Source organism: Notothenia rossii, assembly GCF_949606895.1.
Source record: "Notothenia rossii genome assembly, chromosome: 7".
Lineage (NCBI taxonomy): Eukaryota > Metazoa > Chordata > Actinopteri > Perciformes > Nototheniidae > Notothenia > Notothenia rossii.
The window spans coordinates 13643098-13661900 of NC_136905.1; the positions used below are offsets into that span (position 1 = coordinate 13643098).

The 18803-nt window shown below is 39.0% G+C and overlaps 4 protein-coding genes and 1 long non-coding RNA gene across 8 annotated transcripts in view; 2 read left to right on the forward strand and 3 right to left on the reverse strand.

Annotated features, from left to right (window-relative positions):
- gramd1a (GRAM domain containing 1A) overlaps positions 1-340 on the reverse strand; it is a 38800-nt gene extending 38460 nt beyond the window's left edge. Inside the window, exon 1 of one of the 4 annotated variants that reach the window (XM_079640447.1) lies at positions 142-339. The gene's annotated coding sequence lies outside the window, so the exon portion shown is untranslated. Of the gene's footprint in view, positions 1-35 lie in introns of all 4 variants that reach the window. The other 3 variants (XM_079640446.1, XM_079640452.1, XM_079640449.1) reach the window with 3 other exon arrangements.
- Positions 341-1716: 1376 nt separating this feature from the next.
- Positions 1717-7604, reverse strand: LOC307046972. The gene is made up of 2 exons (XR_013810302.1): positions 7451-7604; positions 1717-2787 (listed from the first exon to the last, which is right to left on the reverse strand). It is a non-coding gene; the product is annotated as an uncharacterized lncRNA (long non-coding RNA).
- LOC307046971 (sodium channel regulatory subunit beta-1) lies at positions 3284-11369 on the forward strand. The gene is made up of 6 exons (XM_079693649.1): positions 3284-3647; positions 7509-7675; positions 8924-9158; positions 10002-10161; positions 10320-10367; positions 10501-11369. The coding sequence occupies exons 1-5, from the start codon at positions 3605-3607 to the stop codon at positions 10357-10359; spliced, it is 645 nt and encodes a 214-aa protein (XP_079549775.1). The 5' UTR covers positions 3284-3604; the 3' UTR covers positions 10360-10367; positions 10501-11369.
- Positions 10794-16584, reverse strand: dnajc28 (DnaJ (Hsp40) homolog, subfamily C, member 28). Its single transcript, XM_079693648.1, is given in 5 exon segments — positions 10794-11899; positions 13408-13556; positions 15093-15408; positions 15411-15682; positions 15685-16584. Coding segments are annotated over 3 exon segments (795 nt in total). The 5' UTR covers positions 16076-16584; the 3' UTR covers positions 10794-11899; positions 13408-13556; positions 15093-15276.
- Positions 11891-13560, forward strand: LOC307046333 (potassium voltage-gated channel subfamily E member 1-like; the record flags this gene model as incomplete). Its single annotated transcript, XM_079692731.1, has 2 exons — positions 11891-12502; positions 13098-13560. The coding sequence occupies exon 2, from the start codon at positions 13132-13134 to the stop codon at positions 13558-13560; it is 429 nt and encodes a 142-aa protein (XP_079548857.1). The 5' UTR covers positions 11891-12502; positions 13098-13131.
- Positions 16585-18803: the final 2219 nt, after the last annotated feature.

Genomic DNA, 18803 nt, shown 5'->3' on the forward strand with positions numbered 1-18803 from the left:
ATGCCCATCTTTTGTTGTCATTGATTTGCCTTTACCTGGTTTTTAGTTAATATTTTCGGCCAGCACTTTCTTCTGTATCCTTTCAAATCGATGGCAGAGCATCACAATGAAATGGCAGTTTTAAATTATCTTTAGAATTACCAGGCATCCTCCGTCTTCTCACTCCCTGTGACCGCTCCTGCAATCGTCACTTCACGGGCTCCATTTCAAAACAGAGGATCAACGTCTGTGCTATATAGCCGAGCAGGCAACAAACGGCTCTAGGATAGGGAGTTGTGTTGCTGAGCACCTCAGGCTGCTGAATCGGGGGACTGGAAACTCGATCTGTGCTAAAAATAAAAAAAACACCACCAGCATAGCGAGAAAGGAGGTGTGTCACCCCCCTCTGTGTATGCGTGTGTAGGGTCAAAAAGGTGCAGCACAGCCTCATATACACAACCCTCACACACAGGGTTTATCATATGTCAACATTTCCTTGAAATCACCCCCCCCCCCCCTCTTGTGTGTGTGAGCCAATCCAAGGTCTTACTCACACTCCTCTCTTGATCTCATGCGTGATTTCAAAGATGGCTCGGTTAATTTTAATTGTCATTAGCATTCACAGGCTGCGAGAAGGTTAAAAGAGGTGAGGACCCTTATCAAGCGCTTCACTGTGTCATCTGGTTATATCACATGACAACATCCGTGACCTCTACTTCAGCCAGAATACACAAACACACACACACAGGCACACACACACACACACACACACACACACACACACACACACACACACACACACACACACACACACACACACACACACACACACACACACACACACACACACTAACACACACACCCCTACAGCTGAACATTTTCTTTTTTTTAAAGAAAATGTTTGTTCAGCCTTCGGGGGGGACATGTTAAACACATGACAAGACATTCCTTTTAATGAGAAAAACGACTCATTACCGTCATCACGTCACACTGATTGCATCGACCATGTGAATCTCTATCAACATGCAAGGCCTTTAGTCAATGTCTGTTTTGTCAGCCTTGACTTCAGTGGACTTGTTTTTCTGTCATTGACTGACTGTCAGTCCCTTTGAAGGCAGATATAAAAACTGTTGAGGAAAGAAGCTGTGTAACCTTTTCTGGTTTCAGTAACTGAACCAGAGGGAATTAAATGGGTGGGTGATTTATTTTTTTGCAACAATTATGAATATAGTTTGCATCATCATCGCCTGAGAGGGAAATTCTAATGTACTTCACCATATCATGTGTGATTCACCAAACAAGACTGTTAAAGAAGAAATAACCACGAGATGAAATCATCACTTTAGCAAATTAAAATAGGCGGCGGCTAAAGAAAGAGCAAAAGCTATCCTGGCTCCAAAATGGTGGAATGAGCTCCCCATTGACATCAGGACAGCAGACAGCTTACACATCTTCCGGCGCAGACTGAAAACTCATCTCTTTCGACTCCACTTCGAGCGATTGAACTAATAACAAAGAATTACTAACAAAGCACTTATATACTAATAAAGGACTGGCTTATCTAAAGCCAGTTGAGTAGCACTTGAAATGTTTTGGCTCTATGAAACCTGATGTACTTATATGATTCTGTTTTCTTCAAGTTTGTATCTTCCTGGTCAAATGCACTTATTGTAAGTCGCTTTGGATAAAGCATCAGCTAAATGTAATGTAATGTAAAAAGCAGACGAGGAAACAGAATATTCAAATGAGATTACTTTTAATTGATTATAGTTATGAAAACATTTACAACAGTCCATCTTTCAGGCAATGAAGTCTAACAGAAAATAAGAACAGATGAGGTATTTTCCATAACAAATTCTATTTAGCATTTAGCTCATACACAAGTTCAGTACACAATCCCAAGCACTATATTTTATATTATATATTTTTTAAACGCTTTAAAATTAAACTCAAAAAGGTATGGAGAATGACATTGCAGCTTTCCAGAGTTCCCCATGAATTCGGCCAATATCAACTTGTCTGATGAGATCTGAGAGTATTAAAGCAAGGCTGGAGCGAGTTAACTTTCCACATCCCAAGCACAGTTGAATGAAAGACAAGATAAACAGACAGACACACTTTTTGAAGATTTGAAATGAGCTTAGTCATGACTCATGAGTATCACTATCCAACTCGACAGATTGATCCTGAGTGTGTTGTTGACTGGCATGGTAATTGCATATTGGGTTGCAAGTTCATCTAAACAGCACACAACAAATTAGAAAATTCAAAGCTGATTTTTAATAATTTATCAAATATAACATCGAGGATAGAAAACCATCCCTGGCACATACTGTAATTTAGCTGGAAGCATGCATCACATTATATTGTTTAAGATTAAATGGGTCATATTTATACTTATCACTTTGAATTACATGCGTTATTCAATTACTGCAAAAAAAAGTAACAATACATAATAATAATAATAATAATAATAATAATAATAATAATATAATTTATTTACAGAGCACTCGTAAAAAAAGGTACAAAGTGTTTTGCAGAGAGAAAACTGAAAAAGAAAATGCAAATGAAAGATTATAATATTATTACAATGGCACCTCAGATAAAATCTAGATACGCTTTACAATAAAAGTATGTTTTAAGAAGAGAATAGGAAGGACACACTGACTAATGGAGACAGATAGACAGAGGGGAACATAAGGGGTGCTTTGAATTACCCAACATTCAAAAATACTGGAGCAAAGGCTTCTCTGCTGAAGTGTCCTTGAGCAAAGAACTGAATCCCTGAAGCCGATCATGACCTCTGACCTGTGGCGAGGGAAAGAAAAACAGATAAAACTAAAGCAGCATATCATGTAATGGTATGTTTGTACAGCTAGTCCTTTAAGCCTCACATGGTTGTTTACTTCAGCATGTGTTTCTCTGAATTAATTTGTTTAACAAAACATGTCAGGGATGATTTTGCATGCCCGCCTTGCTTCTTCTTTTTTAAATTAAAGAATGAATAAAGACTTCAATACATAGACCAGAATGCTGATCTCTTCCCACAGATATTATAACGGTTGGCAAAATAAATAACTAAAGCATGCATGACTTTTGTAAGCTCTTTACTAATAATTACACTTTTAATAATAAAAAACCTTTAACAGGATGGAAAAGTTTCCTGTTTGAGAGAACTTTCTTTGTCAATCTATAAATCATAAGAACTTGTCTGGAGTCTGGTTTATAGACGGCCATGCTGAAGTAATGGAATAGGTCTCGTCATCTCAGGTTTCCTGCCGGTGTTCAACACTCACAACGGCCAACGCTCCTGGATTCACACGCTCTTAATATAGCTTGTCTAAAGTCATACGAGACTGCAGTTGAGACTTAAAACTAGTGTGAAGACACACGGTGACTCGGGTTCTTTTTGTAAACATTTACTTTCCTTCATTTTTGGCATTTGTAAAATACAACATTGTTAATCTATTGGACTTTCTGGATTAAATTGGTTTGCCGTGAAGAACATGGAATTATTCGGGGATCAAGAAGCATTATGACAGTCACGTCAATCGCCACAGATATTTCTCCGCAAGGAAAGTTCAATATTTTGTCAAACAGCTGGACATAAGTTGCTCCAGCAGATATGATATGCCACTTGTCTCTTTTGGTTGTCTTCAATCTTTTCGGTAAGTACAACATCATTTATGTTGCTGGGTAAAGTTGCATGTGTTAATTAAAGGGAGCTTCTATTTTTTCGGGGTACTGCAGAGCTTTCTCATAAAATACAATCCTCAAAAGAAGTAGCTAAATTGCAATAATAGTAATATCATCTATCACAGTGTTATATTTGCAATTTTATCAATGGTAGTTTATTAACAACTATGATTGGTTAAATCTCTACCATATCCTTTAATACCTTTTTTAGGTGTTTTAAGAAACTCAGAGAAAATAGCAAGCTGTTTCTCTGAGACAGAAAGCTTGCAATAAAGTTCAAAATGTTTTTTTATTTGTGGCTGATATCTTTTACCAAGTTAATTTATAAAACTAAAATGAACTGCAATATCTCTCTCTGGACTGTAATTGTAATCCCCCTGCTTAATGTTTTAGTTCAGTGGTTCCCAACCTTTTCCAACTCAGGGCCCACTTTTAAGTCTTACATTTTTTCGAGGCCCACCTTCCCATAAATACAGAGGCCATATAATGCGTTCTCAAAGCACTTTTTTTTATTAAAATTTGAACATAAATGGAGCACTGAATACAAGAGAAACATGTTGGAAGCTCTACAGTCGCTAACACAGCAGTGAGGAGACACACACACACACACACACACACACACACACACACACACACACACACACACACACACACACACACACACACACACACACACACACACACACACACACACACACACACACACACACACACACACACACACACACACACACACACACACACACACACACACACACACAATTATTAAAGGAGCTGTCCATCAACACCACACAGATATCAGAAATGACAAGCAATGGGCTGTCTGTAACCGGCTAATTATCAAATGATTAATAAATAACTATATCCATCAACAATGGAGAAATGCATTCTCATATATAACAATTTGACATCCAAAATCAAATCAAAACAAAATCCAAATATCAAAAGTAAGCCCATTAAATCGATAGGCCTACAAATAAACACAAATCCGTTGTAAAGATGATGTAAATTCTGCTTGGGCTCATTAATGAAAAATTACACTTTGTATTTTAACATTAAATCATCTGCCTACAAACAAACAAACCAGTGCACAGATAAAGTTCAAAACTATGCATGTAATGTTAAGCCTCGACAGCAGAAAAATATTTACATACAAGTAAAAGCAATACTTGCAACGAAATAAAATTAAAGCTTCTATAAAGCTGCAGTGGATCAGTCCAACAACAGGCCCACAATATGTTGACTCACCTAATGAGACGGCTGGTGTTGCATGGCGGCAACCAGATGTTTGATGTCTGGCACAATGGATGAAAGTTTCAGTCGAAGATCTGGCTCAACATTCAGTTGGTTTCTGTACTTAGTTTTTAATCCCACGAGTGCAGAAAATCCAGTCTCACAGAGGTACGTCGTTTGGAAAGGCATCAGGAATCTCACAGCTCTGTTAGCCAGATCAGGGTACTCAGAAGCAACATGAAGCCTGAAGTTTGTCAGGTGCTTCTGTGAGAAGATCAGCTTCAGCGCGGTGTCACAAGAGAGATCAAGGAGACTGTCTTGCTCTTTTGCACTCAAAGCAGCGAGAGCCTCATCACTGTGGCTGGCGAATGGGTTTTCTATCCAGTTGTACTGCACATCTGGGATGGGGAAGTATGCGCGCAGCTGGGTCCTCAAACCTTGTAGGTGCTCTCTGACAGCGTTGCTCACGGTGATGGGAAGTGGACTCTGTTCCGTTGTCAGAAAATCAGCCATATTTTCAAACGAGTCATAGTTTGACTGCTCGACACGCTTAGCCCACAGCGCCAGCTTTCTTATGGTTGCTTCAACTTTATTCTGGACATTGAATATGTTCACTGTTATCCCTTGAAGACCGAGGTTGAGTCCATTTAAGTGGCTGAAAATATCAGCCAGGTAACCCAACTTAGCCAACCACTCAAAATCCCTGAAGCGGTGTGCGAGTTCAAACGTTGTGTCGAGAAAAAAACACATGCACTTCATCACGCAACTCAAACAGTCGCGTCAGGACTTTGCCTCGGGAGAGCCACCGCACTTCAGTGTGTAACAGTAGCTGGTGATGATCACTGCCCATCTCTCCACATAACACCGCAAATAAACGTGTTTGCAGTGGACGGCTCTTGATGAAGTTGACAGCTTTGACCGCCTCATCTAAAACCGTCTTCAGATCCGGGGGCATTTCCTTTGTAGCAAGTGCTTCACGGTGTATGCTGCAGTGGACAGATGTTGCCCGCGGAGCCACCGCTTTCACACGTCGGACAACCCCGCTGTGCTGTCCCAGCATTGCACGGGCTCCGTCAGTGCTCAATCCAACACATTTGGACCAGTCAATCCCATTGGAAACAATAAAAGTGTTCACAGTGTGAAAAATGGCCTCAGCAGTTGAACGGGTAGGCAGAGGTTTACAAAATAAAAACTCCTCTTTTATCTCGCCACCATTTTCGTATCGCACATAAGCAAGCAGGTTTGCCAGACTTGCGACGTCGGTTGACTCATCCAGTTGGAGCACGTAAAAGCGGCTCTCTTTTACGCTTTGGATCAGCTGCTCCAACACATTATCTGCCATTTCATCAATCCTTCGTTTGACCGTATTATCCGACAATGAAACGAGGTTGATAGGCTGCACTGCCTTCTCTCCCAACATCACCTGAACGATCTGTTTTGCAGCGGGAAGAATTAAATCCTCGCCGATGGTGTGTGGTTTTCCAGCTTTGGCAATGAGTTGGGAGAACCGAAAAGACGCTTCCACAGCATTTGTGTTCTCACAGCCCATATGCTCAATTAACTTCTTTTTGCTCTGATACTCCCTGAGCTTGTTCTGAAAAAAATCCCGCGGCTTGGTCGCATATTGTCCATGTTTTGTCTCGAGGTGACGGCGCAGTTTACATGGCTTCAAGGCTTCGTTTGACAAAGTCTCAAAGCACACGACACACAGCGGTAACGGCTCAGCTTCTGTGCCTGTCCAAAAAAATCCCAGCGCTAAGTACTCAGCACTGTACTTTCTTCGAACTCTTCTTTTTTGTTTGACGGCCAGGAGATCACCGGTCGATTCACTGACAGCCTCTGGTCTCTCTTTCCTTTTAATACTCCCTGTTGCTAGCCAGCTATCCATTTTAATACTCTGCTCTACTCTAACTTAATTACAGTTTACACAATCAGCATCAATCAAGTGCAGAGCTGTCCCGCCGGTCCCGCAGCAAAGTAGTCCGGCCGATTACAACAAATGTTCCTATCTCTCTGCTCGTCACATATCTAATATTTTAAGGAAAAATGCAATGATGAAAAGAATAATTACATTTTTTATATCATTTTAAATATTATTCTGTATATTTTTATCTGATTTCCCCCCCACAAAAATCATACTATTTTGGAAAAGATTTGGCGGCCCACTTGCAATACCTTCGCGGCCCACCAGGGGGCCGCGGCCCACAGGTTGGGAACCACTGTTTTAGTTGATTTGCTGCGTTTGTTTTATATGTTGTCTTTTTATGTCTTGTGTTAAGAACTTTGCTTTGATTTTAAAAGATTCTACATAAACTTGCCTTTTCTCATATGACCGCTAAACAAAAACAAAAAACACCATCAGACCTACATCATAGGTTAAAAAACATATATGGATTACAGCATCAGTTAATATACAGATAGTATATAGACGAGTGCAAGTGCTTGATTAATTACCAAGAAAAGTAAAGTTCCTCATATAATATTTAAGATAAATAAGAAGTAAGCACTATAATTATACCCTTGCATGCTCTACCTGTCTTACCTATTCTTGTCTCTTTTCGTTATTTTAAATCCTTCTTTGTCCCCCTCTCCCTCGGTAGTGTCTCAGTGCCATGGCGGCTGTGCAGAGGTGGACTCCATGACTGAAGCCGTGGCAGGAGAAGGATTCCTGCTGGGCTGCATCTCCTGTAAGAAGAGAGAGGAGGTGTCCGCCCGAGCCACGGTGGACTGGCACTTCAAACCGCTGGGAGTGGAGGATTTCAAGCCAGTGAGTTCACAACAACCTTTAAAGGTCCCCTATTATACTGTTTTTCATCAATATATTATAGGTCTCAGATATATCCAAAACATGTTTCTGAAGTGTTTGGCTCCAAATACCAAACAGATCATGCAATGCAGCATCCCATAAACCCCTCTGATTCAGCCCTGTTTCAAAAGTGCTGATTCTCTGTCTGTTACTTTAGATGAAAATAAGGAGCCACGCCCCCACGCCCCCCGAGAGATATTTGGTTAAAAAGAACACAATGGTGCTCTAGGAGGAGATTCAGGTGATACAAGCCAAAACATCGTTATGACATCATAAAGTGGCCAAAATCTGATCAGCTCCTTTTCAGACAGGTTTTTATAGAAATGGATCAGGACAACAAGTGAGAGAATCTTTTTTCCTGAAACTTTCAGAATCTCTTTACACAGAGGGGACACATGTTGATGTATAAAAGACATGAAAAAGTGGATTTTGCATAATAGGTGACCTTTAACAGGAATGAAAAAAGCTGGCTAGGGTTTCTGAATGAGAGGGGCAACTGTAATACTGTCCCATAAGGTACATTTTTGTAAGCCTATTTCCTTTTTGTATTCTAGCTTTACTTTATGAAGACACTAACTTTATTTTGGTTCGTGTTCTACTCTATATTTCTATTGTTATCTTTTACAATGTTATTATCATGAATATAATGTTTAGTATTTCTGCTTTTCTAGAAGGATGTGCTACATTTCCCATCATTTGAAGCTACTAAGGAGAAACATTTCTATAAAAGTTCAAAGGGGTTTATTGTCGTATTCACAGCTACAGTTTAGGCAATGTAAACCAATAATACAACTTAAATATATATAAGACATAAAAAAAAAGTGCAAGAAGAAACAACAAGAAGAAACAGAGAAGTGAGAAAATGGTGCAAGAGAATGGTGCTATATGCAATGCATGCAAAGTTAACTATATGCAGGTAAAATAGAATAAAATGAGCTAATGTAATGTAAATGCCGTACAGTGAAATGAAACCCTAATAATAGTTAAATATGTGAGATGCAAACAGATGAATGGCATGAAGTTGTGAAGGCACAGAGTGTTGCTGGGGTGATGGGGTCTTTGATAATCCTGTGGGCCATATCCCTAGAGATAAGTTATTGTAGTGTGTATACTTAAAGCAAGACATCTGACTGAGAGTATGTATGCTCTTAAATCTTTCCCTGGATTACAGGAATATTGAAAACATTCCCATTTGTTTCCTCCTCTCAGATTTTCCACTATGAACACCCCAATGCCAACATCATGGATGAGGATTTCAGCAACCGTTTAGAGTGGCATGGGACAAAAAACAACGACATACAAATAGGAGCCATTTACATCCATAACGTCACCTTTAATGAAACGGGGACATTCCGCTGCACAATCCACCGCACCCTCTTCCTGCGGCAGTACAATGAGAACGTCACTGTGGAGAAGGAGGTGGAGCTCACTGTGGTGGCTGTAGGTAGGTGGGGTGTACATGTGTAAAGGCTCAGGTCCTTCACTTTAGTAAAATATGTAATAAAACTATGTACAAATGTTCAGAAAGATATGCAAGTAGCCTAATAATTATGTGGAAAATGCCCCCTGTGACTAATGTATGTTTCAAATATTTGATCATTTTAGAGTTTGGGCCTTGAACAGTTAGAAGTTCAAATGCAAATATATTCTTTGAGGAAACTGTTTATTTTTGTCACAACGATCCAGAATAACACAGGGTATTTTTTGTGATCCAGCAATATTTAAAAACACTGGCATACCATTTCTAAAAGGTTGTCTGACACTTGGACTTAGGGAGAAATATTAGTTGGTGTCCAAGGTTTTGATAATAAAGCGGAGCGTGGGTGGGATTGGATAAACAAGAAACAGTGACTTAAGTATGACCTGCCAATCAAGTAAACACAATCCAAAACGCAGTTCAACACAGGGGACAGAACTTTGGCTCTATAGGAGAACAATACACTTTTTGATAACATTGCCAAAAACAATGTAAGAGTGGTTTTACACTCAACTCAGTTATTGAGAGACCTAAAATGTGGATAACAATACTTTTCCTCCTTTTAAAACCTAGAAATAATGCAATTCTAAGGCACTCTTGCATCGGCTTTATTTTGTTTCACTTTTCAGAGCCACAGTTGACGTTCCCCCCGTTTTAAAGCATTTCTAGGTTCATGATTGTAGGTTATGACTTAAACAGATTTTTTTTACATCTAATCTATATTTTTAACTTCCTTAAGACTCTGCACAAAAGACTTAAGCCTGCAGACACGCTTCTTCTATTTTGCTACACGTTGCTTTTCTTCCCCAGCCAATCGGGAGCTGACATCGGTGATCGCAGAGATCATGATGTACGTGCTGATCGTGGTTCTGCAGCTGTGGCTCATTGGGGTTCTGATCTACTGCTACAAGAAGATTTCAGAAGAGTACGAAGCTCGGGAGACCCACAAAGCTCTCAAAGCTCAGGCAGTGTGAGTCATTGTCTTTTAGGGGATGCATTACCAAATTGATTGATTGTATTCAACATTAAACTGGGTCATACATTTGAATACAGTATATACTATAAGTGTTTGCATACAATGAGGTTCAGATAAATCTTTTTAGCACATCTTTTCTTTTTAATTTCTAGGCTTGCAAAAGACAACTGTGATGGGGTGCAGCTAAAGTGACATTACCAGTGAGTTGGATTCATCCTAAACAATTATACACAAATGCTGGCTTGCGCAACGTCTTATTTAGGAAAATGTGATCATATGACACATATGAAAGCACGTGTTTCTGTTTAACTGTCTTTATTTTGTATCCATCAGGTAAAAAAGATCTTCTCTGCAAGATTGAAGCTTCTAACTGTACCACAAATGGCACAATTACTGTATAAGAAGTTCATTTCAAACACTTTGGCAGAAGCCCGGTTGTTTATACTGAATCCACCCTGCATTATTAACTGTAACCAGAATCAGATGAACGTTTGTAGAATTGTGAAAAAAGTCTTTTTTCAAGGTCTTTGAAAACAAATGGCCTTCAATTTAGTAAATCTAAATTGTTATGAATCTTTGAATAGTCAATTATATACTTTAATCATAAACATTTTTGAAATTCCCAGAGATAATTTCCTAAAATTATGTTTTTACTTTTTGCATACTGCGTTTGATAAAGTCCTGATAACACAGAAGTATTCAACTTAAAACAATGAGATGTAGAAATGCAAGAAACCTTGGTAATGCTGCTCCTCTAGGTCATAACAAGTTTATCGGTTATCTAAACGACTATTGACAAACGACTGACTTATTAATTCAGCATTTATTAACACTTAAAAGCACTGGCACGTATTTATCTGCATGCCTTAGCACTCAGTTCTACAGGATCAATAGTGAAAACAGAAATGTGTGTCGATAAAATAGTTTCAAGTTGACTGGTGGTGCAACGGGCTGATTTGTGTACCACAAGCTGCTCTTAATGCAGCTCATGACATTAATATGATCTTATGATAGATAGGCCTAAGTTGTAACTCTTTATATTTTGAGATTTTAACGTGAGAGTGAATGATAACATTGATATCTTTCATTGTTAAGCAGGATGTCAGGATGTCAGGATGTCGGACTAAACATATCCGATGGTGGTTTTCTGCACGATAAAGTTTGTAATTTAACTTGAATAAAATACATGTTTTTATAAATGGGTTTGCTTTCTGTCTTTTTCTGTCTTGGCAAAGAAATGTAACATAATAACCTTACCATTTTCCACTACTGAAGAATTTCATACGTTTTCTGGATGTTGCCTGTAATATCTTTCGTAAGAATCCTGGGTAATGCGAATACCTTGTCTGAAAATGTTTTGGAGAAGATACAACATGGATCTCTTGACTTTGCACTGCTTGCCAATACCCTTAAATCCAGTTTAATAGGTTTCGGAACACACACACACACACACACACACACACACACACACACACACACACACACACACACACACACACACACACACACACACACACACACACACACACACACACACACACACACACACACACACACACACACACACACACACACACACACACACACACACACACACACACACACACACACACAGAGTTAAAGGACGTTTGGAGGTGATAGTGTGAAACACGATCTAGTCTGAGCTGCAGACTGTCCTCAGCTCTGAAAGCAGCTTTGTTCTCCTGATGAAGCCTGGAACCTCCTTCTCCTACTGCAAAATGCGACATTAGAGATTAGATAAATAATGAAGACAATGCATCCATCCACATACACTGTTCACACAATGGATTTAAACACTGTATTTTAGCTGATGATGAAAACTGTATCTCTTTGCAATACTTAATATAGTTTTTTTCTTGATTTCTGGTTTCACACAATTCTTTTTCACATTGAACATACAGACATTAAACCCACATGACATATTTTTAGAATGACTATCATGACATCTTACCAAGTAAACAAGACAACATCCTTACTCAATTAATATGCTCGTCTATACATTGGTTAATTTTAGTTTCACCAGTAGAGTTGTTTAAATCAAGCTACACCACTGCCTCGCTATACTGAGCTTTTGACCTTGGCCTGTGACCTCCTCGTTTCATTAAAAGTGTTGACAAGTTGATCATGCAGCATATCTCTTCCCAGAAAAGCATGAGCATGAAGGAGGGCCCATTATGACCAAGACAGGCGTAAATGTTGCTTCTATTCAACGTGTAGTTTAAGAGCTGCTTCTAATCCTGCTGGAGATTGGACACGAGTTGAAAAGATCGATGTTTGCTGATGACAACGGAAACTAATTCCATTTGCTTGAAAGGTAGGCTTTCCTTTTTACTGCATGTAGCAGGAATAATGAAAAAACACTTATTTGTGGGTAAGCCTTTTTGTATCAGTTCCCTTTTAATCTAACGGCACCAAATCCCTTGCATTTTGATTATTCAGCGCTTTCATTTCAGTTTTTTTGCGGTACTCATCACAGGATACAATTCCAACGTGTTACTTTAACATGAAGACATACAAATGCGTTGCTTAATACAAATGTATACATTCTGGATAACTGGGATTTATTTTCAAATCACTCTGAGGCACATGTTACTTTGTGACACTTAGATCAATGTCTTCTTGCTTATTATGCCTCCCATTTAGCTACTCAATCTTTTTTTTTAATACTTTAATGTGCCGACATTCCTGCAGATTTGATTTGAAATATCTTTTGGCAACTCATGAAATCAGCAATCTGCAACTCAGGAATAAAGTCCTAATTTGCCTCTGAGTGGTTGTAACATGTTAGAAGGAACAATTCAGGTATTAAAGCTAAAGGTTACAATAGTAAACCAAAGTTGAATTCCTCCAGAGACAGTGGTATTACCTTTGAGATGAACCTTTTTCTTACAGTCTCCTCTCTCTTCCAGTTGCAGTTAGCTAAGCGTCCAGCAGAGGTCGGCCATGTCACACATCAACACAACAGAGCTGCAGTCGCTCCTGCTCTCATTCCTGCAGCACTGCCTCAACAGCACAGGCATGCTGTCTCCACAGCTGCCTCAGAACTACACTACCCAGCAGGCTGTGCACCAAGGGGCCGGAGCCGGAGCCAGGGCCAACGCTCAGTCTCAGGGCATGCTATATATCCTGCTGGTGGTTGGCATGTTCAGCTTCTTCACATTCGGCATCATGCTAAGCTACATTCGCTCCAAGAAGCTTGAGAGCTCTCAAGATCCGTACCACCAGTACATCGCCCACGACTGGACCAAGGTGGTGTCTCGGTCCAGGGCCGTCGCCCAGGCGCTGCACAGGGAAGCTGCAGGAAACGGAGCCAGAGGCAAGGAACCCATCGTCATCTGCAACCCTGCAACACTGGAGCAGCTGCCAGACTAGAATGAGACATTTAGCTATTTAAACACTTCCCACAGTCAAACATCTAATACACTGTAACACTAGATTTTTGACCACCTTAACTTTTAATGTCACATAGCACTAGGGCTGTGCGATTATGGCAAAAATCATAATCACGATTATTTGGGTCAATAATTGATATCACGATTATTTTGACGATTATTCATTGACCATTTATTGAACTTTAAAACAAATAATATTTTACCAATAAACAAGATCAACAAATATGTTGGAGCGCACTTCCAAAACCATACTAAACATATATTAATATGATAAATAAAAATAAATTAGACCAAAATAAATTAAATCAAATATGTTGCAGTGCACTGTCACAACCTACTGAAAACTCCTTAACATAGCCAACATTTTGGTAAAACATATTCAACATATTCCACTCAGTTAAACGTTGAAGGCTGGCCAACCGTCATGGTCCAGAAGTAACAGGAAATAAATGTTGAACTACAATTTAAGACCAAATAAAAATGTTTTGGCCACCATGGCAAATGCTGGTAGGGCTGCTCATGTCATCTCTTAAATATGTTTTGCAAGAAACACCAGCCTGTTTACATGGTCTGGTTTCAGAGATGAGCGCAGGCAGGTGACAATATTGCCACCTGTACTGAAGACCCTCTTTAAAGAGGAACTTGTGGCAGTGCTGCCACATCTGAACCCTTTCTTTGCCATTATATAAAAATAGTGTTGCTACAAAAGTATAAATTAGGCTTACTAATAAGACAGCTCAGATCTGAAGCTACACACGAATCTGCTGCCAAAGTGCAATAAAAAAGACAACATTAATAGAATCAAACCCATTTTTTGTTGCATTTTAGAAGAGTATAAAAAGAAATGCCTTTAAAATAGGATGCAAGCAACACTAGTTTCTTAACCTGAATTGATAATATACTATAATCAATTTAAACAGAACAGATCTTAATGTTTGCATTCTTATACAATTTTGTACAATAATTATAATGAATAAGTTCAAACAAACTAAAAGTTACAGCTGCAGAGCATATTCTAATGGTTTTGGAGTATTGAAATATATACAGTTCTGTTTCATATGAGTGTTGAGAGCTGTATCCATAGATCTCTTAATTTGTGCACCAGATTGATGCTTTTAACTTCAATTTAAAGAATAAAATCTTACCGGGGGTGCATGCCCCCGGACTCCCCTATAGGATGTGAGGTCATCACAAATAAAACAGGTTCATGGATAGATACATTTGCACACTCATTATACACACTACACATTTTTCTTGGATTAGTTAACACCATAGTCCCTAATATATTTTTGTAGAAAGGCAGGAAATGGAATTAAATCGAGAACAATGTTTCATTGCGGAGGACCCCCTGTTTTGTGTCCCCCCCACTGGGTGTAACCAAAGTTACACCCTTGCCTACATAGCACCACAATTTACAGTGTTAGGTGTTTTTTTTCAGATTAGTAATTTCATAGAATGTACCTCATGCTCTTTATCAACACATGCAGTTCCTCACATTGTACAGTCACATACCCATGGTGGCTCAATACTGCTTTGCCAATATCACTTGATGACAATCCAGCATATCTGCACAACAGCAGTGACACAGGCACAAATTGGTGACAGAATCATTTCTGATTGCATATACTGTAAGTGTCTCTAAAATATTACCCCTATTGATTTTACATATTTTTTCTGTTTCGTTTGATTCAGAGTTTTAGTATTTTAATCTGAGAAAGTTCCTCATCCAACACAGCAGGCCTTGCTGTTTAGTGTTTTGAAGCTTAGTTACTGCGTTGGATCTTTTTTTCTCTTCCTTCCACCTCTCTTGCTCCTTTTCTCTCTCTCTCTCTGCTGGTCCAGTCTGTGTTGGTGTTCTCCTTTCACAGCTCGGTCAATCTCTCGTGATAAACTGAAGTGAACCATTTGCATGTTGAGCATCGGAACAATGAGGTTGTAATCGTCCACCATCTTGTTAAGTTTCACTAAATCCCCCTCTGCGGATTCACACAGCTGCTCCCATTTGCTTTGCCCTTTAGGAGCCAATGGGTCACCAAGCCTGGCTCTCTCCTCCAATAACTCATTTCGGATCTCGGCGATGGTCTCTCGGATGTCGCGTTGAGGGGCTTGTCAGCTCCACTCAAGTTTCTAAAGTCTCCTCGTGCCATGGACTCCTGGATCATGTCCTCCACAAGCCGCTCGATCTTTCGGCTCCGCTGACGTATGTCCCGTTCTATTAGCGCCCCCTCTGCAGCGGCTGCCCTCTTGTGCTCCCTCTGCATGTAGTTCAAAACCGGCTCGGATGCCCGGTCGACACGAATCTGTCGATACTGGCGCTCAAGCTGGCTGGGCGTGCCTGAACCCAAACCCTCGTAGCTGAGGTAGTGTCTGTGGGGAAATGCTTTACCTCTTGAATTATCTTCATCCTCCACTTGCTTGCCTCCATCGGTGCGATTGGTCTTAGTCTGATGGGCCAGAACGGCACGGTAGGCCTCTTCAACTCGAGAACAAAGCATTGCATCTACTTTTAGCCTTTGGATGTTTTATGAATCTGATAGTTGGGTTAACTTTCAAATTAAATCTATTTTGCTTTGATTTGGTGTTAACTGCGTTTTGATCTGTCTGCAAACAGAATTGGGGGCAATAAATAAAGATTGATTGATAAAGGGTAACTCAATGTTTTTCACCTGTCCTTATAATGAATATCCCTATTTTTAACACATTTATAATATTGTTAATACATTTAGAAATTGAATGCTTCACGTAACCCTTGTGTTTTTATTAACTTGATATCCTCATTTAATGTCATGTGGCCTCACAGACCCTGCTGTATGTGTGAACATGATTGCAAAATAAATAAATGTTTTCCCTTTTACATGTTGTTAATCTCTTTTGAATTTATATAAATCCTAAATGATTGAGATGATACGTCTTTGCCATAACCAACGTTAACTTTAGCTTTCTGAGCAGTCAGCTCTAATAGTCAAATAACTACACTGAGTTTTGGTCATAACTTTTCATACAAGATCACACAGTTGTGTTGCAGTGTCATCATGAGAAATCCAGAACAAGTCTAAAACTAACTTGAACGACTCACTGACACAAATCACAGTAAATGCCTCTCACATATCCACATGAATAACTATTATATGACAACAAAGATACGGTTTACGTTGAAGGTTGATTCACTCCTAGCTAGGAAACACTATGACTTCAGTAATAAGTAAAAACAAATAGGATATGTTTCACAAATTAACGCTGAAGACTGAATAGACCAAGCCTGTTTTTAGATATTAATGTAACGTCTGTATTATATAACCTTCTACTTTAAACCCAAGACAAACTCATGTTTACCTCAGTGCGGCTCGTAGTTGTTACCATGGTTGTTACATACTGGACCTTCTTCTTCTTCTTCTTCTTCTACTGTTTCTTATCGCCCTCCGTCGTCCATCTGGTAACCTGCCAACAGGAGGGCGCTAAAGGAGGGATCAAAAGACTCAACTCCAGTAAACTCGGCAATAGTAAATAAATTATTTAGAAAACAATAGAGTGACTGTAACTCTAACAGCTCAGCACGTTTTCAAAAGGTTTTTCAATTAATTTAATACATTAAAAGTGGGGTATGTAATTTATTTCAGAAGAACTTTTTGTTATATTCCATGGAATGCTCTTAACATCCTGATAGCAATGAATATTAAATGCTTTGACAATAAATACATTACAAAAATGCATCTGTGGAAGCCGTAGCGCTGTAAAAAGCACGACCAATCATTTTAGCCGGCCTGGTGTCGGTACCATATGTGTTCGGGGTACCATACATAGATATATATATAAACACATTAGATTAGACAGCTATATGCCATACATTTTTGCACACATTCACAGTAAATATGTATTCAGTATGATAGCTGTCTAAGTTAAATCCATTTCTCACTTTTTCTGACAATGTACTTAACCCCAAATAAAAGAACCCAATAAAAACATCTCTCTCTCTCTCGTTTTATTTTTGAGCTTTGCCAAAAGCCACTGCGTCAATGTTGTCCTACTTGGATTGCCGTCCGGAGTTGTCCAATATGGCGGACCATCCCGCACATGCGCACTGCAGATCGGGCAGAGCTGCAGATCGGGTAGTGACAGGGGCTCTGTAAGGAAGTGGCAGCTTTTTACTGCGGTCAAGCCAGCCGTCTTTCACTTTTGCGTGGTCAAACCGGTCAAATCAGCCGCCCCTGTATTTTGAGTGCGCGATTAGTTACAGGTTTACGGTAATGCAATAAAACAACCCTGGGAAGCTGGATTTCAAAGTAAAGGATGGCATGTGGTTCATTTTTATTATTTGCGATTGAGGAACAGGGTAATTTATGAGAATAATGTTAGGACTTATTGCTTCATAAACTTGTTGCACAAATACTATGAACTACTTTTACTGTGTACTTTTTGAGAATGGCAAAATTCCCTCCAGAGAACAAGAAGGAGCATTTTCGTCTAATTTGACGTGGGATAAAAAACATTTCTTCCATAAGTAGTTTATGAAACTGCCATGTTCGTACTTAATACTTCTAGGACTACTTGCAAACATAATATGAACTACTTTTACTGTGTACTTTTTTCAGTAATTTGAGTTTCAAAGTCCTCTCCAGAGAACAAAAATGAGCATTTTTGTCAACTTTAATGTGGTCTAAAAAACATTTCTTTCATAAGTAGTTTATGAAACTGCCATGTTTGTACTTAGTACTTCTTAGACTACTTGCAAACATAATATGAACTACTTTTACTGTGTACTTTTTCAGTAATTTGAGTTTCAAAGTCCTCACCAGAGAACAAGAATGAGCATTTTTGTCAACTTTAATGTGGTCTAAAAAACATTTCTTCCATAAGTAGTTTATGAAACTGCCATGTTTGTACTTAGTACTTCTTAGACTACTTGCAAACATAATATGAACTACTTTTACTGTGTACTTTTTCAGTAATTTGAGTTTCAAAGTCCTCTCCAGAGAAAAAAGATTGAGCATTTTCGTCTAACTTTGATGTGGGATAAAAAACATTTCTTCCATAAGTAGTTTATGAGACTGCCATGTTTGTACTTAATACTTCTAGGACTACTTGCAAACATAATATGAACTACTTTTACTGTGTACTTTTTCAGTAATTTTAGTTTCAAAGTCCTCTCCAGAGAACAAAAATTAGCATTTTTGTCAACTTTAATGGGGTCTAAAAACATTTCTTCCATAAGTAGTTTATGAAACT

Coding starts and splice junctions, on each gene's coding strand:
- LOC307046971 (XM_079693649.1), top strand. CDS start 3,605: ATGATATGCCACTTGTCTCTTTTGGTTGTCTTCAATCTTTTCG. Junction 7,676..8,923: donor GAGTGGAGGATTTCAAGCCA/GTGAGTTCACAA, acceptor TCCTCCTCTCAG/ATTTTCCACTATGAACACCC. Junction 10,162..10,319: donor GCTCTCAAAGCTCAGGCAGT/GTGAGTCATTGT, acceptor TTTAATTTCTAG/GCTTGCAAAAGACAACTGTG.